Source organism: Doryrhamphus excisus, chromosome 9 (genome assembly GCF_030265055.1).
Source record: "Doryrhamphus excisus isolate RoL2022-K1 chromosome 9, RoL_Dexc_1.0, whole genome shotgun sequence".
Taxonomy (NCBI): Eukaryota; Metazoa; Chordata; class Actinopteri; order Syngnathiformes; family Syngnathidae; genus Doryrhamphus; species Doryrhamphus excisus.
This window is the reverse complement of record NC_080474.1, coordinates 13487661-13512749: the sequence shown is the minus strand read 5'-3', so window position 1 is coordinate 13512749 and position 25089 is coordinate 13487661. Positions and strand designations below refer to the sequence as shown.

General features: G+C 41.8%; 2 protein-coding genes across 3 annotated transcripts; one reads left to right on the top strand and one right to left on the bottom strand.

Annotated features, from left to right (window-relative positions):
• Positions 1–931: 931 nt before the first annotated feature.
• On the bottom strand, positions 932–9348 carry slc35a5 (solute carrier family 35 member A5). Its single transcript, XM_058082911.1, has 10 exons — positions 9248–9348; positions 7074–7228; positions 6897–6995; positions 6670–6803; positions 5399–5466; positions 4266–4454; positions 3982–4182; positions 3772–3899; positions 2876–3144; positions 932–1531 (listed from the first exon to the last, which is right to left on the bottom strand). The coding sequence occupies exons 2-10, from the start codon at positions 7198–7200 to the stop codon at positions 1463–1465; spliced, it is 1284 nt and encodes a 427-aa protein (XP_057938894.1). The 5' UTR covers positions 7201–7228; positions 9248–9348; the 3' UTR covers positions 932–1462.
• Positions 4760–24033, top strand: f5 (coagulation factor V). 2 transcript variants are annotated; one of them, XM_058082874.1, is made up of 26 exons: positions 4760–4780; positions 10483–10716; positions 11113–11195; positions 13625–13747; positions 14643–14855; positions 14936–15109; positions 16226–16447; positions 16522–16687; positions 16797–16977; positions 18117–18213; positions 18292–18497; positions 18628–18775; positions 18854–19066; positions 19137–20703; positions 20763–20934; positions 21002–21238; positions 21306–21519; positions 21615–21794; positions 21866–21982; positions 22055–22126; positions 22198–22283; positions 22354–22509; positions 22577–22721; positions 22783–22934; positions 23006–23188; positions 23276–24033. In XM_058082874.1, exons 2-26 carry the CDS (start codon positions 10544–10546, stop codon positions 23420–23422), a joined length of 5427 nt encoding a protein of 1808 aa, XP_057938857.1. In that variant the 5' UTR covers positions 4760–4780; positions 10483–10543; the 3' UTR covers positions 23423–24033. The 2 variants fall into 2 exon arrangements, with proteins under 2 accessions (XP_057938857.1, XP_057938856.1); XM_058082873.1 differs by lacking the exon at positions 4760–4780 and having other exon boundaries at positions 10389–10716.
• Positions 24034–25089: the final 1056 nt, after the last annotated feature.

The following is a 25089-nucleotide window of genomic DNA, read 5'->3' as shown; positions in this document are numbered from 1 at the left end:
GTCAAGGAAGTGCCTTTTTATAACGGATAAAATCCGATTTACGCATATAGCGGATATAAATCCCATATATGCGTAAAACGGACATTTTCCGGTATACGCATATAACGGATTTCGCTTATATCGGACAAAACCAGTGGGAACAATTGAATCCGATATATCCGAGGTTTACTGTATAATTAATCGTGATTAAACACTATGGCACTATGTGTGAAATATACAAATTCCATACAGGAAGATACAGGAAAGGACAAATTATATAAATATATTTGTATTAATATCTCCAAATTGGGGCGGCACGGCGGTCGAGTGGTTAGCGCGCAGACCTCACAGCTAGGAGACCAGGATTCAATTCCACCCTCGGCCATCTCTGTGTGGAGTTTGCATGTTCTCCCCGTGCATGCGTGGGTTTTCTCCGGGTACTCCGGTTTCCTCCCACATTCCAAAAACATGCTAGGTTAATTGGCGACTCCAAATTGTCCATAGGTATGAATGTGAGTGTGAATGGTTGTTTGTCTATATGTGCCCTGTGATTGGCTGGCGACCAGTCCAGGGTGTACCCCGCCTCTCGCCCAAAGACCCCCGCGACCCTCGTGAGAAAAAGCGGTAGAAAATGAATGAATGAATGAATCTCCAAATTGAACGCAACTTTAAATCACGCTACTTGGAAGGACTAAACGCCTAAAGACCTGTGTGAGTTGGAGATGTAAATATGGTGTTGGAAGTGCACTGTTGTTGGTTAAAGTTGGTAAAAGTTATTAAAGAGCATCAGATGCTGTGTGACTGTGTGAGAATGCTATGTTGCTAGTTGTGGCTTCACATGATACGCAAATAAATAAGTTACCACCGTTAATGTGCTATTTTTGACAGCCCAACTAATTATGTTTTCCCCCTTGTATTTCCTTTCTCCTGTCACATTCAAATACCAAACATACACAATACTTGCAGTTTATTGCACAGTTGGCCAGTTAGCACATGATACATAAACAAAGAGCTCATTTTCGATGGATAAATACTCAAATAAATACTTGCACTGCGACAGGACAAAAAAAACATCACAAAGAGACAAGTTTGTTGTGCTTTGCAAAGAGTCCCTTACGTGTGATACCTGTCGTCAAGTGTGTGGAATGTGGCACCGGCATTAAGGCGTAAAAAGTTTGTGTATAATTTCCAGACTAATTGGTCACCTTCCACAAATAAGCTTCATCCCGAAAATGCACTCTTATTCTTATTATTCAAAACATTCACAATTGCAAAGTATTTGAAAAGAATTACCTACTTGATTCCACATGGAACACAATACAGCAGCAGACTTACTTCCTTTCCGAATTGAGTTTGGACCACAGAAAAAAAAAAAAAACCTGGCACGAGTTCATCACAGCAGCAACGCAACTCAACCTTTTCCAGCGTCAGCCACAAAAAAAAAAAAAAAATCCACACAATGTGCCTTGAACACTCCTGTGGGCTACAAAGACGACTCTTCTGAATCGCTATCTGTATTGGCCTTAGTCAGCAGTTCCAGTTCCTCGCCATCCTGAAATGCAAAACACAAAAGGGTAGAGTTCAGTGAACACAGCTAAAAGTACCGGTACCTTGACTAAAGGGGACTTATTATGCTTGTTTTTGGCCCTTTGTATTGAGTTGTGGAATCCTTTAGAGCAGGGGTCTCAAACACGCGGCCCGCGGGCCAGATGTGGCCCGCAGGACACTAGTTTGAGGCCCCCGCCTTGATATGAAAGTTTAATGTTAGTGCGGCCCGCGCAAGTTTGATATGGATGCTGTATGGTATCATGTACCCAGAAAAAATTATTACGTTTGATTAATGTTCATGTTAAAGGTTAAATAACTGTTAATAGTTATCCTCCCTATCCGTGTGGAAGTGGTAAGTTTTTGACTTTTTAAGTTTAAAGGAAATAACTTGGAGGCTACTGTTTAGGTCGCTAGCTCTCTAGTTTGCGAGTTAGCATGTGTCTCAAGACCCTGCAGTTGCGCAATATGTTGTAAATAAAGAGAGTATAAATGTGACTATAGTCGTGTTTTGTCATGTCTACAGGGCTCTAATAATGCTTTGTTAATTTTAATCTGAAAAAAATAATTTGTCTACCCACCAACTATATGTGGTTTCTTAAGTTTTTATTATTTGCCGTTTCATTATTATTATTTATTTATTTATTTATTACTGATTGATTGATGTTCTTTATTCTTGATTTGTTTATTTATTTTCCATCTTATTTTGTGTAGAAAATAAAAAGTAAGGTATTTGAGAACAGTGGAATGTTTTATCAGAGCTTTTATTGTAGAAAATTGGAACCAAAGCAAAGTTTATTCGTTTTTCTGTTTTTAATAATGTGTTTTGTTTTTTTTTTGAAAACCCGATGCGGCCCAGCCTCGCCCAGACCCTAGCTCCAGTGGCCCCCAGGTAAATTGAGTTTGAGACCCCTGCTTTAGAGCATCTACACACGTGATCCTTGAATTTTCTCAATCTCAAATAAGTGGCATATTTTGCATTCGATTTTATTAAGGTGCATAGAGAAATGTTGACGCTATCATGCACCTTTCATACAAGTGCCAGAGAAATAATTCAAAAGTAGTGGTGTACAACATTAGGAAATGCTCATCTCAGCATTCTTATATTAAAAATAATATTTTGGATGTACATTAGTTTGAATGCTTGTCTCTCAGCGATCAACGTTTTCTTTTTAAATGCACATATTGTACATACCATCAATATTTTATTAGATGTACTATAGCCTTAGTGTTCATAACGGTACTTGTCTATATGTGTTTGAAGCATATTATGACTAGTGAGATGCACTTGCCTTTCTCTTACACTTTCTTGCAGAGAACTTGACAAGTGTGTGTGTTTTGCCCTTCTTACCCCTCTGGACCTCTTTAACACCTCCCCGTTGATGACCCGCAGTTTTGCCTGTTGAAGACTGTACTCCAAGTCCTGCGGTCGGCTGGCGTTGTAGATAAAGATGGCCAGCAGGACCATGGGAGCCTGCAGGAAGAAGTCCAGAGAGGGGCGGAAGTTGAAGAGGAAGAGGGAGAGGCCGGTGACCAGAACCGTGGTGATCTGGCCCGTCAGCACGTGGAACATGTTGTCTCGAAACTTCAAGATAAAGGCCACGGATAAACCAAGGGCAGCTGGCAGAAAGAAAGAATTGAAATAAGTCATTCGCATGTATCACAAATTACTGACAAATATTGTCAAATAAAACATTATATGTCAAATATCAAATAAAATATAAAAAAGATAAACTCTTCATCAAACTTTTCCCATGCAACTAAAACACTACTTTCCTAAAAATGACATCATAATTTGTCATTTGATGTCATAACTATGACTGTTTTGTAATATTTTGTAAAAATAATATTCTAATATTTTGATTAAAATACATTCGCGAACTTATTGAGGATAAGCGGTATAGAAAATGAATGTGTGTGTATATATGACATTTATATATTTATGATTACCTCAATATCCAACATGAAAGCCTAGATAAATATTTAAAGGGTACCCAGTGAGACACAGTACAGTTGGTGGTACTACAGTGCCACCTATTGATGCAACTTCATATGAACGTGGTACGCACATATACTGTAGTGACAAAGAAACTAATTGTTGTCTGGAACGGGTGAATTGGATTTATATGATTTCTTGTGGGAAATTACAATTAATTAAAGGGATTAATCACAAAAACTGAGGTACCTCTACACATACAATGTTGTGGCTGACAAGTTGATGCAATGAGTGCGTAGTGTGTTTCTCACCAGTTACCACCACCAGAGCTAGAGAGTAGACGTTATGACCATGAAGGAGGCCACAGTGGACGGTGAGGCCTCGAGCCTCTTGTCCAGTGACGAGGGTCAAACCATTAAACATCACACCGAAGACATACCTGTGAGTTAAAAACAATATATAAGAAAGTTAAATTGATGCCACCTGTGTCTTTAGATGGTGTTGCCAAAATGCCGCTTTACAGTTTGCTGTTCTGAATGAAGATGCTCTCGGTAAGCTGGTCTCCTTCTTTGAGGATCTTCTCGTTGTAGATGTTGGCCATGGCTGATATGAAACACTGCAGGAGGAGCAGAATATGGCCTATGCCCAGGGAGCGCAGCTTTTCCACCAGGCTGTCCCTCCACACTTGGCCGGGCAGGGTCGAGACCCACGAGCCACTGGCGCTGTGGACAGGAACACTGCATGAGTGAACATTAAAGCGCAGATCCTTTCTTATTGATATTGAGATGATGTACGAGCACACCACCTGCTGTTCTTCATCTGCTCCAGCAGCTGCGTGTACAGCAGGCAGGAGTTGGATGGGATGGAGAGGGGGTTGGAGTGGACACCCAGCATGGACACGGACTTCTGGCTGGACCCCGATCCTGTTGTCAAGGAGACAATGGACAGGAAGAGTATGACCAACGCAGCCCACTGCACCCAGGACAGACGCCTCCTGGTGGTGGATAGGTGAGAAACACAAGAACATTCAAAGCTCTTGATCAAAGATCCTCTTTATGATGCGAGAGCTCTGTTGTGTGTAAGAATTTGCTGGTCAAAGATCATCCATATGACACGCTGCTGTTATTAAGAATCTTCTACAAAAACACTAGTCAAAAGTCATGTACATCAGTGGTTCTCAACTGGTTTGGCTACAGGACCCACCATCATCCTTCAATAGGGATGGACTCAAGCATACCCCGCAACCTTTATGAGGATAAGCGGCATAGAAAACTGATGGATAGACTGTTTCCTGCTTCATCTTCCTGCTCCAAGCCCCAGGTAACACAGAAGTGAGTTTTGGCGGTGTCATTTTGAGCCAGCTTACATCTTTTTGGAAAGACATTAATAGGGATAGTTCCGATTTTTTTTTTTTTTTTACATTTTGTAAGACAAGTTGTAAGACTCCCCGTGCGTCCGTTTGGGGTGGGGTGGTCATCTCAGCAGCACCCATTGCTGCTCAGTGAGAACAGAAACTGCAGATCAATACGTGCTTTCACTTTTAAGTCCTCAAATACCAGAAAACACTTGAATGACGACAGAAAAACGACTAGATTTGTCACTAGAAGCTTTTGAGAAAATGCGTCTCCAAGAGGGTTTGGAATGTCACCAAATTTAGGGACTGTCGCCAACTTGGCAACACTGTATGAAGCAGGTGATGCTAATTATTCCATTGGGAGATAAAATAACACAGTCGTTGTTAGGTTGAACTTTTTTCATGGTGATGCAAATGTATTACTCTTTTGAATGCATTGTTTTCAGAAACAAAACAGACTAGAACTCGGCTCACAGGGCAAAGTAGGGGAAACATCACTTATGTATTTTGTATTATGTACTATGCATTCTCATTAAATATAAGATAACAGTAGCGCTCCTCTCTTTGAGTTGGGGAATGCTTACTTTAGAACGATCCTGAAGAGAATAGCTGTGGTGAGGATCACAAAGTTGGAGAACAGGACTGCCATGGCCTGAGGACAAGAACAACAGCAACAATTTGGAGAAAAAACTAAAGGACACAGTTTCTCCTATGAAAACGTTTGGGCACCCTTGATAATTTTCAACATTTTCCTTCATAAATCACTGGTTGTTGGGATCAGCAATTTCAGTTAAATGTGTCATATAGCAGACAAACACAGTGAGAGATGAAATGTTTCATAGGATTTACAGAAAGTGTGCATTAATTAAACAAAAGTAGGCAGGTGCCTAAATTTGGGCGCCATTGTTGCTTTATTGATTTGAATATCTTCAGCACTAATTATTGGAACACAAAATTTGTTCGGTAAACTCACAGATCCTTGGCCTACATACACAAGTGATACCAATAGGTGTAAGGGTATTTAAGGTGGCCAATTGCAAGTTGTTCTCCTCTTTGCATCTTCTCTGAAGAGTAGCACCAGGCGGTGTGCAATGGGAAACAAAGCATTCCAAGTTTGGTGGTGGTTCCATCATGATATGGGGCTATGTGGCCAGTTCAGGTACTGGAAATTGAAAGCTGCATGAACTCCAGTCAGTATCAGCAAATTTTTTCCAGTTTTCAAGAATCAGTGACACAGTTGAAGTTGCAGAGACTTCCAAAAAGACAATGACCCTAAACACTGCTCAAATTCTACTAAAGTATTCATGCAGAGGAACAAGTACAACGATCTGGAATGGCCACCTCAATCCCCAGACCTAAATATTGTTAAAAATCTGTGGTGGGATTTAAAGCGGGCTGTGCATGCTCGGAAACCATCAAACCTGGCTCAACTGGAGATGTGTTGGAAAGAAGGTCAAAAATACCTTCAACCAGAATCTAGACCATCATTGGAAGCTATAGGAAGCATTTATTTCTGCAAAAGGAGAATCTACTAAATATTGATGTGATTTTTCTGTTCGGGTGGCCAAATGTATGCACCTGCCTACTTTTGTTTCAATAATTATTGCACACTTTCTGTAAATCTGTAAAGGAAAATCTTGAAAATTATCAGGGGTGCCCAAACTCATACCACTGTATACTGGTACAATCTGGATATCCAATATAAGAGTGTTTAATATGTATTATATGGGAATTAATTGCAGAGTCTAGTAGAAGTAAGCAGAATGAGAATATATCAAGCATAGTAACAGTAAGATGTTTATGGGCTGGAGTGAAGTGGCCATTGTCTGTGTGCAGGCCAGAGAAAATAACTTACAGGCTGCAGGTAGGTCATGACATAGAAGATGATAAGGTTGTCAAGGAAGTAGAGGAAAGCAGGGACAGCCCACTTCAGAGATCTAAGTAGGGTCGAGGCAGAGGAACAGCGAAGCTCTCTGTATGAGCGCCCCTCTGAGGAGAGAAATAACACATAAACACTGATTATGATTATGATTATGACACTGACACGCAAACACAATAAGAAGGACAACAGTCCACGCTTACCTTGGATGAACACCCTGACTGACATTATTAAGCAGAAGAGCAGCTTCAGCGCCTCCGCCAGCAGGTTGACAGATGCCGGGAGGAAGTCATATTTGTTCTCTGCACATACAAACCACAAACAGAAGCAGATCATTCAAAACAACAGTTGAAGACGAGATGCATATTGTTGTCGCTTACCAGCATTAGCAGAGAATTTAAGTAGCAGGATGCGACTGGTGCCCAGGGTGACAAAACTCATGCCCAAGGCCAGCGTGTAGACTGACGAGCAGGAGCACAGGCTGGAGCAGGAGGAGCAGCACACCATGGCTGCTATTAAATGTAGACATGCAAAACTGAAAACACACAAAGAAACGCATGTTGATAAATCAGTGATGGCTTCATTTGCTTGTGGCGTCTTCAGTTACATGTTACATCTTAATTAAAATAAATAAAATGTGCCTAATTATAAATAATACATGATATGACAGACATTGACTAATTAGTAGACACATGACTGAAAAGGGCCGCATGGTGGCCTCGTGGTATGACATATAGGCCAGTCAGGAGATTGGGAAGACCAGGGTTCGATTCTCCGCTCGGGCATCTGTGTGTGGAGTTTGCATGTTCTCCCCGTGCATGCGTGGGTTTTCTCCAGTGTCCTCCCGCATTCCAAAAACATGCATGTTAAGTTAATTGGCGACTCTGAATTGTCCATAGTGTGAGTGTGAATGGTTACATGACCCTAATGAGGATAAGCGGCATACAAGATGGATAGATGGCTTATTGCTAGCTTTAGGCATTATTTTAGCTATATCAGCAAGTTTTAATATTTGTGAGGTTAGAAATAAAGAATTTGTATGTTCTCTGATGTTTTTTGCAGTACATTTAGCGAATGAAGATTTTATAGTTATTACCTCAAATCTCCACACAGTTACATATGGTAGAACCAGAGAGCAATAAAGAGTGTGGAGTGATTTTGATCGAGAACGAATTTTGCTTTGTTCAATATTGAAATATCTCTCGCCACCTGATGTTGTAAATTTTTAATACGAGCACATTTTTTCATCTATTACATCTATTATGATCCCCAGAAAATAAATTTTCGTTCACCCTATCTACACAATCTATTTGTTTTTATTTGTATTTGCTTGTGCGTATCTTTTCTACCATTACCAAACAGCGTGATTTTATTTTTACTTTGGTTCAAGGATCCAATTCTATACTGCTTATCCTCACAAGGGCATGCTGGAGCCTATCCTAGCTGTCTTCAGTCGCCAGCCAATCACAGGGCACATCTCGACAAACAACCATTCACACTCACATTCATACCTATAGACAATTTGGAGTCGCCAATTATCCTAGCATGATTTTGGAATGTGGGGGGACACCGGAGTAAGAAAAAAAAAAAACACACATGCATGGGGAGAACATGCAAACTTCCCACAGAGATGCCCTACATTATTATCAAACCATTTTTTTAATATGACCATTTCATCTGTGACATTTTTAATGATTTATTCTGTGCTTCCTCTGGAGCAAAAGACAGTGGTATCATCCGCAAATAATATCAACTTTGAATCAACTTTCGCAGATGTCACTGATATACAAGTTGAATTTTTATTTAATATACAAGTTTTGGTCCCAGTATTGACCCCACACGTAATATTTAAACATGCAGATGTGTGTTCTCCTAGCTTACCATATTACTTCCTGTCAGCTAAGTAACTTTTGACCCAGTTCAAAATGAATCCTGTGATTCCATACCTTTCTAATTTAGTTATTAGGATGTAACGATTGATTGTACCAAAGACTTTTGTCAGACCCATGAATATTGCAGCTGCACACTTGGGTATAATTTGGTGACAAGGGATGCAAACGGGGAAGTTAGCTGTAGTGATGAATTGCATTCATGGCATTGTCAACAACATAAAGGCGGCTACATTATGTGTCACCCCAACAAATGGACTACATTTGGAAAAGTTAGGAGAAAGCAGGCCAACACCAAAAACACGACGCGTCTGCTAAACGAGGGGCACTTACACAAATTAATAATGAAATAGCGTTTAAAAAACGTTACTTTTTCGACTTTTACTGACACAGTGTACCCCAAAGTAATATTAGAAAAACAGTAAATGAGGAAATAACGAAATTTCTCATTTAAAATCAACGAAGCAGCGGCAAAATACATTTTAAGTGTTAACAACATGAAACTGATCTTCAATTGCAGAAGTGGGGAGAAAAAACGAAAACATTGCCTTCGGCTATCGCCATGTACTGAAATAAAAGAAGGGTGTCAAGGCACGATGTTAGGAGACGTTTGTAATGATAGTTCACAAAGGTGAATGGGACAGAAAATCCTAAAATTAAGGTACCTGTTTGGGTCCGTTTTAGCGTCGCATTGTTGTGTCGCTCTACAGCTTTGCTTCCGGGTTTTTCGCGCAGGCGCTCTCGAGCGTATCTAACTATTTTCCCCCAGCACCCAGCCTCCAAATTGCTACAATGTAGCAGCTACATATATATTCATTTATTCATTCCTTCATTTTCTACCGCTTATCCTCACTATTCTGTTTATTTATACACAATTTGCATGTGTGTAAGAATCATTATACTGCTTAATAGGAGATAAAATATGTCAAATATATTTATACACTATTTGCATGTGTGTAAGAATCATTATACTGCTTAATGTGAGATAAAAATGTGTCAAATATGTCAAAAACCTGAGCAGCAGTATGAAATAGACATTTGCCTTCTCCGTCATCTTCATTTTACTTATTTCCTGTGCTACCAAAGCATAAAAAATATTACATTTTTCTTTCAGTTGCATGTACATGAAGTACATGAATGCATGCAAATGAAACATTAAGGTACATAAACATGAAAGAGGAAGTATTTGTAGCTCCATTCTTAACATGAAGAATGTAAATGACAACAGCTATCATACAGTGTATTACATTATTCATATAAACATAGATGAATACATCAACTGTTGACAACATCAAAATAAGGCAAGATACTTTACGTCATACATGCCCAAGACAGCTGGGATAGGCTCCAGCATGCCCGCGACCCTCGTGAGGATAGGCAAGATAGAAAATAGATGATCACACCATCTATATCAAACGATAAAACGTTGTTAGTTTTTAGAGGGCTTTGTAGTTGAAAGATGTGCATCGTTAGCTAGGTCATATTAATACACATGCTTAAACCACATCAAAATTTGTAATCCATCATGGTCGTTTCAAGTGGTCCCCCCCTTCCTTGCAAACTCCACACAGAGATGGCCAAGAGTGGAATCGAACTTGGGTCTTGTAGATGTGTGGCCTGCATGCAAACCACTCTCGTCACCGTGAGGCTCCAATAGAAGCTTTGAGACCATATTTTTGTACATCATTTTTTTTTTCTAAATTTTCTACATTTCTGTGAAAAGGTTAAATGAATGTACATTTGGTGGTGGACACACGTGGAGATGTCTGTGAGTCAGTGCAAAGGACATGAGGCTTCAATCTGAGCACAGAATAAATATACACATAGTTCATTGCCCTTGCATGTTTGTGTCATCAGTGAGAGATAAAGCTCACGGTGGACCTTTGTGTCTCACACACAGCACAAGCTTGGACACTTTTGGAATAGAGGAGACTCTCACTCGGGAAGCATCAGACAAAGCTATGGGACTTTGTGCCCAGACTGGAGATCCGAGTCTCCTTGCTACAATCCTAGTTCTTCTTCTAGCCTCCATTCACGTGGGAGCCAACGTCCAGCCGCACCAAGGCCGGAAGAGGCACTACTACATAGCTGCTGTGGACATAGACTGGAACTACCAGGGCAATGAGACAAACAGGTATGCCTTTTTAATTAAAGGCAAGGAACCATTTTTGTATTTTGACTTGATGTTTTATTGTGATGCATATTTAGAGTGGTCGGATGGGAGCAGATGGGGGTAGAGAATAAGGGAGTGTGGGGACAAGGAACAACAACAAGGAATGATTTTTGGGTTCAAAAACAGCTACATAATTAAAGATTATGAGAATAATGCAATGTTTAACTGCTGTAAAATGCTGGCTTACCATCTTATAATGATTGTGTGAGATAAAAACAATACACTGTGTCCTAATGTGGCTGAATGATTGCTAGTGTTGTTACTGTTGCCATATCTTTTGCTGATATAACATGAAGACATCATGTTTTTTTTTTTCCGAATGGGACAATTATAGTTTTTTTAATACTATTCCTTCAGATTTTTACCCACGTACAAGAAAGTGGTTTTCCGGGAATACGAGAAAGACTTCACACGAGCAAAGATTCATCCACCCTGGTTAGGTAAATATGTCATTTTAAACAACTGTAACTTCTTTACAGTATTGGAAAATAATGGTGCATATTCTGACATCCAAGCATTCATGCCATCCAGTGTCCATTTTTATTCCTACTTGAGTTTTTAAATCATTGCCATTTTCAAACCATCAAAGAAAAGTAAAAGTACTAATTCTAAGCATCCTATCAGATTAGCCTAGGCTGCTCTTTGCCACTAGAGGGTGTGTTTATGTGTCACTTCCTTTTTCTTTCTTTGGCATTCACTCATGTTTTTTTACAGCAAACCATGTGTGGCAAGTTTATTTCTTTCATAATAAGTTTTCCCATAGGAAATACTGAAATGGAAATAGGATATAATCTGTTCCAGGATTATACTGTAATTAAAGGCAACAATTTTATGTAACATTAATATTACAAACGGACAGTTGCTAAATGCATAATAAAATAAATGAAACATTTTTACATGAAAAAACATTTTAGCCGATTGGCTGGCGACCAGTCCAGGGTGTACCCCGCCTCTTGCCCGAAGACAGCTGGGATAGGCTCCAGCACCCCCGCGACCCTCGTGAGGAAAAGTGGTAGAAAATGAAATTTAAAAAAATATTGTTTTCTAATTTAAAAGAATGTAACCGCTGTATAATAAAACAAAATACATATAAATCCATATATCGATACAGAGTGAAAATTTCAAAAATTCCAAAAGTAAAAATTTACATGCCATATTTAGTACAACAATCATTTTCCGGTGGGTTAAAATTAGTAATGCCTGTGAATATTCTCATTCATCCAGGTCATTGTATTCTGAGGGCATTCAATCAATCACAACTGGACTGTTCAGGTTGTCGTATTTTTCACCATCCGAGCAGGCTTCATCAATTCAGGCTCAAAGACTAGGGACTCTATTTTCGTAGACTACGGGCCAACGGGGTGCAGCGTGTCGCACCCATGCCTCCGTCACTCCCACCGGCGCAAGTGTCAAAAAGGGAGGAGAGAAGACGTGAGAGGGTTTAAAAAAGCCGAGTAAAATCTTAACCAATCAAATAAATTCCTCCCATTGCTTTTGAATGCGCAGGGCCCACTGGACTGCTCATCAGAGGCCACAATGCGCGTCACCACGTGGTCCACCTTGTGGGTCACATGTAATTGATTCCTGTGTCAAAATTAAGTCACAATTACCTTAAACACAGCAGCAGGCTAATCTGAGCATCATGATTGTGATCCACCTGCATTCTTGTTCTGAAGAACGTTTAATGGTGTATTCTCTCCCGGTATATATGTATAATGTTGTCATGTTGTTATACTTCCATGCCCCTAGATGACACTAATGTGTCCTAACTGTGTTTATTTTGTGTAAATAATGGAGCAAAAGTGCTTGCATACCGGGAGGAGGTTGCTAATAGCCGTTTCACACCACAATTAGTGGCTACATTAAGTTACCGATGCTGTAGAAAACCTAACACTAAAATGCTAAAGCTACTTAACATTGAGAGACGTGTTGAAGTAACCTCTTTTCTTGAGAAATTTCGGACTGTCCAGACCATTTTCGCGGGAAGCACAAAATCCAAAGAAATACAGCTGAATAGGTGCAGATTCTGGAAGAACAAGAAGGCTTTCTGTGCTGGTTATCATGTATAGCTACTCTATAGGAGTCCACAACTCAATACAAAGGGCCAGAAAATGATCACAATAGGTCCCCTTTAAGACACGACTGACTTACATTTCTCTTTTTTTTCTCTTTGAATGAGATTGATGAGATAACAGAAGCTGTGGCTGTTTGTGGTTGGCTGAGAGATGTGAACTCATTAGTTGGCATCATACTTTCAGCTGACATCAAGTTGAGTTTTCATTATGCATGGCGTCTTCGATCTGACATCAGATGTGAGCAGGGTGCGCTTCACCCGTGCCAAGAATAGACCAGGTCGGAGCTTTCAGTACACCTTTGTCACCCTGTTTTGTCATGAAATTTTCACTGCATCTCAGCACAACTCAGTCTACCAGATTACCAAATAGGCTGCGCACAGTGGTGCGCAAATTAGCACTGCACAGGGTGCGCCGCACTCCGCCACCCTGCGCCAACTTACGCTGCGCCACGAAAATAGAGCCCTAGGTGGGATACATAGTAGTCAGACTAGATAGGTCAGCTCTCGTCTGAGAACTTGGTGCAAGATCCAGTCTATATATCCTCTAAAGGATGTGGCAGGTCTAGACTAGTAGTGTGTCCCACCTAGTCTTTGAGCCTGAACTGATGGAGCCTGCTCAGATGAGAGGCGAAACATCTTCTAAGACAACCAGCCCAGTTGCGATTGATTGGATGCCCTGGGAATAAAATGAGTAATATTTACATGAGTGGCAAGTGTTAAGTGGATATTTGATGTTTAGGATTCTTCTTTTCTGCTGAGTCAGCAACAACCATGTTTGTTTTTCCAATGCTGCAGGTCTACTTGGACCTACGCTGAGGGGCGAGGAGGGCGACACCATTGTCGTCACTTTTAGAAACATGGCGACACAACCATGCAGCCTCCACCCACACGGCATCGCTTACGGGAAACAATCTGAGGGTGAGTTCCTGTTGAGTTTACCTCACCCGCCATTCTCCATCCTACATCCTAGTCACAGGCTGTGTCCTAAACTGGGGTGAACCACAATGACGTATGGTGTATGTGTGTGTTGTGGTCATGTCGCAGCCAAGCCTGATGTTGGGGGTTCCAAATAGCAGGCTGGATTGATCAGCACAACAAACAGTGTTGTTTGTCTTGTTCTCAAACATTAACTAGAACAGGGCAGATGATTAAACTACACAATACTGAAGTCCAACATGATGCGACAGGTTTAGAAAAGTTTACTACTTTACTGTGGATCCAGGAAATTATTGTAAACAAACAATCAACACGGTCTCAAATAAGAACGTTTGTTTTTTGTGAACTCAACAAAATTTGAAATATTATGAATGGTCAGCTCACAGCTAGGAGACCAGGGTTCAATTCCACCCTCGGCCATCTCTGTATGGAGTTTGCATTTTCTCCCCGTGCATGCGTGGGGTTTCTCCGGGTACTCTGGTTTCCTCCCACATTCCAAAAACATGCTAGGTTAATGGTTGACTCCAAATTGTCCATAGGTATGAATGTGAGTGTGAATGGTTGTTTGTCTATATGTGCCCTGTGATTGGCTGGGGACCAGTCCAGGGTGTACCCCGCCTCTCGCCCCAAGACAGCTGGGATAGGCTCCAGCACCCCCGCGACCCTCGTGAGGAAAAATGAAACGGTAGAAAATGAATGAATGAATGAATGGTCAGCATCCCTTATCTATCTCTGCATGCGCTTTAAAATGTTGCTTATGTCACTCATCTGTTGGTGTTAAAGTCATGCGTGTTATACTTTCTGTGCAGTAGTTCAGCGCTAATAATGCTGGCCATGGTGAGCAGTGGAGAACTGTGCTGTATCTTTGTTCTCACAGGAGCGCACTACTTCGACAACACATCCCAAAAAGAAAAGAAAGACGACATGGTGAAACCCAACAGTGAGCATGTGTACAACTGGGAGGTGACGCCAGAAGTCTCACCCAAACCACATGATCCCGCCTGCCTCACCTACTCATACATCTCCCATCAAAACGTGGTTGAGGACTTAAACGCGGGACTTGTCGGCACTTTGCTGGTCTGCAAGCGCGGTGAGACGACTTCTCAATGAAGGGAAAATGACAAATGGACAAAGGACAGTCTTGCCTTTGAATGATGGCCTTCTTTGCAGGAAGTTTGGACGAGAATGGGAAGCAGTCTGGTGTAAACCAGGAGTTGGTCTTCCTCTTTGGGGTCTTTGATGAGAGAGAGAGCATCTATAAGCCGTCATATATCTATGATGACAACACCTCAAACCGCCACGTCCACTACACCATAAATGGCTACACGAAGGGAGCGCTACCTGGTAAGTCCGTTGTGATATCACTAGAATGCCGCTCAAAGATGTATCCAAAGATATGGTCTCAAAGTTTCTATTGACTGTCAGTGTACTATATAATATAATAATATATAATATATATTATATATTATCACATACTACAGTATTAATTGGCCCTGTACCCTAGAAACCGCCCATGAATGATACGGGAAAAGGCCGAAATGATACTGTGTCAAAGCCCAGGGCAGTGATACTGATAAAATATAGAGTTTAACCATGTCCAGTATCAGCCCCCGTAGCTGCTCTGGTATCGTGCCCGTGAAGCAACCAATCAGAGAACAGCACACGAGTGCTTAGTGCCTAGTGCTTCTCCAGTCACCAAAAAACCCAAACTTGATTAATGGAACTTTAATTGTCAGACATTGATAAGATAAGACTGTTAATAAAATATTATTGTTGAAATATTTTTGCAATTATTGTGTTTACACTGTTTAGATATAATACATGTAATAAACTGAACATTTTCTGGAAACAAAATGGTCTTTTGATTAAATAGTACGTGATAATAAGCTCATGATTAAATAGTATGTGATAATAAGATCATCACATGGTTTGTCTGGTATCAGGCCCAGTATCAGTATCTTTAATCAAAAGACCATTTTGTTTCCAGAAAATTTTAAGTTTATTACATGTATTATATCTAAACAGTGTAAACTGTGAGTTCAAGCTCGTGCGCTCTTCTCTGATTGGTTGTTTCACGGGCACGATACCAAAGCAGCGCGCTCTGAGTGGACAGCTACGGGGGCTGATACGGGAAATGGTTAAACTCTATATTTTATCAGTATCACTGCCCTGGGCTTTGACACAGTATCATTTCTGCCTTTTTCCGTTACATTCATGGGCGGTTTCTAGGGTACAGGGACAATTAATACTCTAGTATGTGATAATAAGATCATCACATGGTTTGTCTGGTATCAGGCCCAGTATCATGCCCTATAGGGCCTATAATTATAATTAACCTATAATTATATTATTATATTATAATATATAATATAGGACCTTTAAATATAAAGGTGTGAAAGATAAATGAGAGATAAAGGTGTACCTGCTTGAAAGGTGACGTTGTCTCTGTTTGCGTTCCAGGTTTGAGCATGTGTGCGTATTCCACTGTAAGCCTTCACTTGCTGGGCATGAGCTCCAAGCCTGAGCTGTTCTCGGTGCACATGAATGGGCAGGTGCTGCAGCAGATGGGCCACAAAGTGTCGTCGCTGGGGCTCATCAGTGGCTCCTCTGCCACCGTCAGCATGGTACCTGTGCACACCGGGCGTTGGATGCTGTCGTCACATGTGCTCAAGCACATAGAAAGTAAGTGAAATCCAGTCAAGCATTTATTACAAACATTAATAGTAACGAGGATGGTGGGGGAATAACATTGGCAGTGGGCATGCACGCTTTTGTGGACGTGAAGAAGTGTGATGCTTTCAAAGCACCCAAGCGTGTGCTAACCCGGCAGCAAAGGCTTGACAGCAGGGAGTGGACATACTATATCGCAGCTGAGGAAGTTTTTTGGGACTATGCGCCTGAAATGCCAGACCACATTGATGAGTACGACATTTACAGCAACATTCCAATAAAAATCTAATATTACACATTGCATAAATACAGATACCTACGTACATCCTGGATTGTAAAGCTCTTGACATTCCTCCTGTAGGAGCTACAAGTCTCAATACCTGCAGCAGTCAGCAACACGTATCGGTAGGAAGTACAAGAAGGCGATGTACACGCTGTACAACAACGAGTCCTTCACAGAGCGAATAGAGAACAAACAGAAGAAAAGTGAGCTGGGGATCTTGGGTCCAGTGATCAGAGCGCAAATTCAAGATGTCATCAAGGTGAGACCAAACTCCATACAAAGAATATGAGCAAATCAGTTGGTTTGGGTTATGGGATGATCAGACAACAAAATCATACTCCTAATCCATTTCCTCTCTTGGTGATGTTTGTTGTGTCTGGAGTGAACCAAGACCAAATGAACCGTTACAAACTAAATGTGATTAGATTGTGAAGACAAAAGGTGCCCCAACTATTAATGACAGATTCTAAACACTGTGAAACACACACACAACAATGGACAAGAGTCGCTGCAGTTCTTTGACTGTGAGGCAAATGAGGCCTGCAGTTCTTTGGCTGTTGTTGTGGAGTCTTTTGTGACTCTCGGCTTAGTTGTCTCTATGCTGTAATTTTGGTCAGCTGGCCATTCCCGTCAAGGTTCACCACTGTACCATGTTTTAGCCATTTGTTGATAATGGCTCTCACTGTGGTTTGCTGGAGTCCCAAAGCTTTAAAAAAATATTTTTAACCATTTATAAAGGCGGCCGAGTGGTTAGTGCACAGGACACACAGCTTGGAGACCCATGCGTGGGTTTTCTCCGGGTACTCCGGTTTCCTCCCACATTCCAAAAACATGCTAGGTTAATGGTTGACTCCAAATTGTCCATATGTATGAATGTGAGTGTGAATGGTTGTTTGTCTATATGTGCCCTGTGATTGGCTGGCCACCAGTCCAGGGTGTACCCTGGATAGTGCTCCAGCACCCTCCGCGACCCTCGTGAAGATAAGCAGTAGAAAATGAATGAATAAATGAATGATCCATGGACCACCACCAACTCCATATCCCTGGGTTTGGGTACTTCCAAGTGTCGGAAAAGGATGGGAGTGGTCCATCCAGTCCAGGGTGTACCCCGCCTCTCACCTGAAGACAGCTAGTGACCCTCGTGAGGATAAGCGGTAGAAAAGGAATGAATGAATGAACCTTTTCCAGACTGATAGATCTAAATTAATCTCAGTTTATTTATGTTTTAACGGGGGGTAATCCCTTTTTCAAACAGGTCCATGTCGGTCTGGATTTTTTTCTCCCTTAATAATAAAAATCTTCATTTAAAAAAAACATTTTATGTTCAGTTATGTTGTCATTGACTAATATTTAAATATGTTGCATGAGGATGAGCTAACTGAAACCATATTTTGCCAGGTCGTGTTTAAGAACATGGCCTCAAGGCCGTACAGCATCTATCCACATGGGCTAACTATCGAAAAGTCTGAGGAGGGGGTAAACTACCCGGAAGGAGGTACAGCGTCTTTATTATTATTTCCATACACAACATGAAACTCTGGAAACTATAAGAACATCTCCATGTGGTTACCAGGCAACCATTCACATGCCGTCCAGCCGGGTGAAACACACACATACGTGTGGAAGGTAATGGAAGAGGATGAGCCTCTGAAGGGAGACCCTAGATGTTTTACAAGGTTGTACCACAGTGCCGTGGACACGCCACGAGACATCGCCTCAGGTCTGATTGGACCACTTCTCATCTGCAAGAGTCAGTCGCTCAATGTCAGGAATGTGCAGGTAAAATCAAATTGTCTTGGCTATTTTTCTGTGTAGTACCCAGTGATCAAATCCAGATCTATTTACGTTCTTGATCGACTTCCACAGTGTCTGTGAGTTTAGTACGTACATTGATGACTGGTGTTGACAGGTAAAAGCAGACAAAGAGCAGCAAGCCATGTTCGCCGTGTTCGACGAAAATAAGAGTTGGTACCTGGATGACAACATTCGGGGGTTTTGTAACCCATCCCGAGTAAACAAGGCAGACCCCGGCTTTTACAAGTCCAATGTCATGCACAGTGCGTCACACGGTCACATCTTTCTTGGTGTTGTGTGCTGTCACTAATTACCAATGCTCCTGATAATTCTCCCAACAGCGATAAATGGCTATGTGTACGAGAGCGGGCCACTCTTGGGCTTCTGCAATGGCGATGTCGCAAAGTGGCACATCTCTAGCGTTGGAGCACAGGACTACATTCAGACAGCGACAGCGTACGGGCACACGTTTGAACTGAACAAGCGCAAAGAAGACATCCTTAGTCTCTTTCCCATGACAGGAGAAACCATTACGATGAACATGGAAAACATCGGTCAGTCAGTTGTTTGAATTAATTTCTGTTAATATGGAGACTACATCCAACTTATATCTTTTATGACCAGGTGTCTGGCTTCTGGCGACGCTGAATTCTCATGAGACAACAAAAGGAATGCGCATAAAGTTCCAGGATGTCGAGTGCTTCCGTGACCACTACTATGAGTATAACTACGATGAGCCAGAAAAACAGTTTGAATTGTTGAGGCCTCCAAGCTTGGATGAAATCAAGAAGAAGGAGGAGGAAAAGAAGAAGCAGAGGCTCAAATCGTCAAACGCTGTCGAGACTGATTTTGACACTGAGATGTTTGCAAATGAATTAGGCCTGAGGTCACTGAAGAAACAAAACAAAGACTCAGTGGAGAGCATGGAGAAGCTGGACTTGTCTTTCCTGGACTATGATGCCGTTGATGTGTTGGACGGAAACGTCAGGCAAGATACTTTGGTGACTAAAAGCACAAAAAGTACAATCAATTATAGTCCTAGTCTTGATAATAAGACCGAGACCAATGAAACCGCACTTTACAACACTACGGCATTGTTAGATTCCAGGGAAGTAAAATCCAATTTGCAAACTGGAAGACTGAATGTAACCTTAACAGGTGAACAGAAGGGGGAGAGCGTGATGCGAGGGGATGTGTTTGCCTTCTCCGAGGTTCGATCGCCTTTCAGCCCGGATACACAGTCAAACCATTCATTGTTGAATACAATTTCTCAGGATATTAGGAGCCAGCTGCACATCCAGAACAGGACCGTGTTTGGTTTGAAAGATAGCGAAACCGTCAATGGGGATGGACCTCAGATGGACTCATATAAAGTTCTGTTACCAGTAGATTTCACCCCAGAAAATGTCACGGTGAATTCAACCCAATCCAATCCACCAGGGAACACTACCTTAAAGACCGGTACATCTACCTCCTTCAACGATACTCAGATCTCAGGAAATTTGTCACTTGCCGGTAGACTTCAGAGCAGCTCGGAGGCATTACTTGGTTCAGAGAGCAGTGAAGAAGTATTTATATACCTCAAACAAAACCACACAGAAGTGATTAAAACCACTTCTGTGAAGACAAAGAGTGGCAACTGGACATATGACGGAACTCACCAAAACATACCAACGGAAATTCCAGACCATATGATGAAGTATGTACAGAAACAAACAACACCAGCACCCAAAAGGACACCAAAGATGCGAAGAGTCACATTCCGAAAGCAGCCACAGAAGGGCTTAGGCATAAGGACAAAGAGGAAAAAGGAATATAAGCCTCTAGTGATAAATGGTTTACCACTTTCACCACGTGGATTTAACCCTATTATGACCCCACGAGGGTCACGACCAGTTTCACCGCAACCTGTCCCACAAGAGGAGGAGCTCATGAACAAACCTATGGTCATCGGTGTGCCGCGGCCTGATTTCAGCGACTATGAGCTTTATGTTCCGGGAGAGGAACCTAATCATTTAGCATTAGAAGAATTGAAATCAGATGAATATGATTACGTGAACTACAAAGACCCCTACAGTGGTCATCTAGACATCCAGAATATCGACGATTTCAAGCAATCAGGCCCGAATGTCAAGATGTACTTCATCTCTGCAGAGGAGGTTGAGTGGGACTATGGTGGCTCAGGACAAAAGTAAGCTTGTAACTTTTTTTTTGTGGTTTGATTAAATTCTAAATCGGAATCTGTTGCAGCAGGAGGCAAGGAACATCACAGCTAAACAATCGGCACACAAAGTTCAAGAAGGTAGTATTCCGGGGTTACATGGATGGGTTCTTCAGAATACCAGAAATTCGAGGTGAGAAGGAAGAGCATCTTGGTATCCTGGGGCCTGTCATAAAGGCAGAGTACGGACAAAGCATCATGGTAAGCAGATGATAAACACCATGAGTTGCTGTCCTTGGATTGTTGAGATGTGTTGTTCTCTACATAGGTAGTGTTCAGAAACAATGCCAACCGACCTTACTCCTTGCACCCAAATGGGGTTTCCTACACCAAGTGGACAGAAGGTCTATCCTATGAGGATGGCTCCACAGCTTCATATAAAGGTGACAATGAGGTTCTCCCCAATACCACCTTCACATATATCTGGAAGGTCCCTCGAAAAGCTCACCATACACTGGATGAGCCTCGCTGTCGGACGTGGACGTACTATTCCGGTGTTAATCCTGTGAGTACCTCGTATTAATCGGGTAATAGAACATTTGAAGGATTTTTCTTCAAGTATTTCCTTTCAGGAAAAGGATATCCACTCTGGCTTGATTGGGCCTTTGCTAGTATGTCCAAATGGCACCTTAAACAACATGACGGACATGAGCGAGTTCACATTGCTCTTCATGACCTTTGACGAGTCACAGAGCTGGTACTACGAGACAAATAACGAGATCATCCAGCGGAAAAGCCGAAGAAGATTTCAGGACCCCAATTTCAAGGAGGACCTGAAGTTTCCTTGTAATCAGAGCACACACATCTCAAATATGTACTTTTTTAACATAAAATTGCATCTAAAATGCAAGTTCTAACATGATGAAAATACTTTTCCTTAGCTATCAATGGCATCACACATAATCTCAAGGGCTTAAGGATGTACACCAAACAGCTCGTGCGCTGGCACCTCATCAACATGGGCTCTCCCACTGACTACCAAAGCATCCACTTCCATGGACAGACGTTTCTCCACCAGCAGGCTACCAGCAACCGACATGCCGTCTTTCCGCTACTTCCAGGTTGCATGTTTTCAAGGACAGTGTTTGCGCCTTCCGGTTGAATGCTAACTTATTATTATTGTTACATTCAGGAGGCTTTGCTACCCTGGAGATGTATCCATCCAAGCCTGGCTTGTGGCAGCTAGAGACGGAAATTGGCGTCAACCAGCAGAGGGGGATGCAGACTCTCTTTTTAGTTCTCGATAATGGTACCACTAATCATCCGGTATAATGTTTTGTTCTAGTAGAAATTGACATGGTTCTTGCATGTGTTCTCCAAGACTGCTACCGCCCCCTGGGCCTGGAATCAGGCAGTGTGAAAGATGGACAGATCACAGCCAACATCACTCGAGGTAACTGCTGTTCCACATGTCTGTCGACAAAAAAAAAAAAAAAGATAATGACCATTTATCTCTCTTTGAAGGCTACTGGGATCCACATCTTGCCCGACTGAACAATCAAGGCAAATACAACGCATGGAGCACAGACCAGAATAACAGCTTTATTCAGGTATCTCCAAAAGGATCCATGTGTGATCTTGTGTCTTGCATTCAAACTATTTGTTTCCTACTGTGTACAGGTGGATTTTCAGAGGCCGGTCGTGATCAGTCAGGTGGCCACACAAGGAGCCAAGCAGCTTTTCCAATCACAGTTTGTGACCAATTACAGTATCTCCTACAGTAACGACCACAGAAGATGGAGCCTTTATAAGGGCGACAGCAGATACCCAATGAAGGTTGGGAGGACTTCAATCACTGACACTGCAGGAGAGTGCAAGTGTCTTTAAACGACTGTATTGTCAGGTGTTTGCTGGGAACCAGGAAGCCTATGAGACAAAAACCAACACCTTTTTCCCGCCTGTGATTGCACGGTTCATTAGGCTCCACCCCCTGCAGTGGCACAACACAGCCACAATCCGCATGGAGTACTACGGCTGCGAGTTGGACGGTAAGATTTGACAGTCGCAGTCGTGGAAGTGAATGCACGATTTTTCTTTGTTCATCAAAAGGCTGCTCTGTGCCTCTGGGGATGGAGAACGGACTGATTGAGGACCACCGCATCACGGCCAGCTCCACAGCCTCTAACTGGTACCTGGGATCCTGGGTGCCCTCGTATGCGCGCCTAAACAAGCAGGGCACTGTGAATGCATGGCAAGCTAAGGTAAAAGACGTCCAAAAACTGCAACAGCAAATGGTGAAATCTGCTTTATGCGCTTGTCCCCGTTTCTGCAGTACAAAGACATGAAGCAGTGGCTTCAGGTAGAATTACCAGAGGTCAAGAAGATCACAGGCATCATCACGCAAGGAGCTAAGTCTTTGGGTAAGGAGATGTTCGTCACCTTCTACTCGCTCCAGTATAGTGACGACGGAATCCACTGGAACGACTACAACGAAGACGAGGACCGACCACAGAAGGTAACGCAGCTCTCGAAAAAACATGAAATTCAACATCATTCCTTGTGGGATTCTAACATATATTTCCAATTCTTTGTCCGGAATCAGATTTTCCGCGGGAACGACGACAACAATGAGCATGTGAAGAATTTTATCTACCCGCCCATTTTTTCCCGCTTTATCCGAATCATCCCCAGAAACTGGAAGGGCTCCATCACTATGCGTGTGGAGCTGTTGGGATGTGACTTTGAGTGACTCAAGTATATACTACACATACAGGTTACTTCATTGGGTACACCAACGCGATCAAATGCAGTTACAGTTGCAATAACTCACACTGGCAGAATATTTACAGCTCCAGTTAGCAAATACAACCACAATAATAAACACATGTACTGTGTCAAAGTCATTTGAGATGGGACAAAAATGGTCTTCAAATTCAGCTTGCCCCACACTGTTGAGTTGAAAGCAATGATTGCCGTCCACCAAGTGTTAAGATACATCACATTTGCCAATGTCATCAAAACTGTCATTGTTATGATTGTAACGTTACCGTATTGTCTCATAGATGAATGCAGGAATTACTGTTGAGGCCCTGTTGTGTACATTTTTACATTCAAAAGACAGTTAAAAAGTTTGATTTGATTGTTTAGTTGAACATTTATAGTACATGTTATACATAAAATTGGAGGAGGCCCAGTGGGACATTTATACATTTGTGGATGGCGTTCACGTGGGTGCCACAGGCGTGAAAATCTCTGCATGAAGCTTTGAGACTTTGAGCATTAACCGAGACTCACTTAGACTGTTGATGTCTGATGAGGTGCAGCAGGTCAAATAATTAATAAAGTAAATAATAAAGTATATCCATTTGTCATTCTATCTGAAACTTCCATCACTCTCGCTCACATGTGTCAAACTCAGGCCCAGGGAACTGAAAATAGCATAAGTGTAATTCTCAACCATTCTTAATAAAGGTGCCAGATTCTGAACTGCAAAAGACTTAAAATGGCAGCACTTTTACACCCTGTCTGTACAAAATAACAAATTGAAGAGGCACAACACTGTCAAAAGTGAACATTTTAACAGTAAACGTACAGTAAACGCGTCATCTGCCCATTCCACAACTGCGAACTTATCTAGATTACACATCTCTCAGGATTGTGATGCTTGAGTGCAGAATACTTAACGTCTCTTTACGTCACCTCCACACTTTACGTTAACCGTTACACTTGACTGCCAAACCTTAAAGGAACAGTAACCCCTCACAATGCACATACCCATGTATGAAGATAACAGTGATGTTTTTGTGTTGATATAAAATACTGCAACTTTTACCTGGACATTGAGAGAATGACAAAGTGGTGGTCGATGGACGATCACTTTATTGAAACAAACAACTACACCAGAACAACCATAGTCGTACATCCGCAGACGGAACACCGGCCCTCAACCAAAAGTAGGCTTTTGAGTTTTTTGTAGTTTTGACACTCCTGCTATAGTGCAATTCTAATTAGCGGCACTTACAACCTTTCGCCACCAGATGTCGGTCTAATTTAACACATGACCAGGTCGGGATTAGGCTCATGTGTCAATTATCAGCAAGGTTTCTCGGTTCATTAATGTCAAATTTCATTCATTTAAGATTTAATTAATCGTTATAATAATAATAATAATAAATGTCACGATACAATTCATGTTAACAGTTCCCCTCTTGAGTAAAAGTAAGGTTTCCATACTGTATGTGAATGGATGTTTATGTTGTGTATAACTTATTTAACAACCATGTTTACTTTTTGTCTATGTAAAAGATTCATTAATTTTCTACCACTTATCCTCACAAGCCTGGAGCCTATCCCAGCTGTCTTTGGGCGAGAGGCGTGGTACACCCTGGACTGGTCACCAGCCAATCACAGGGCACA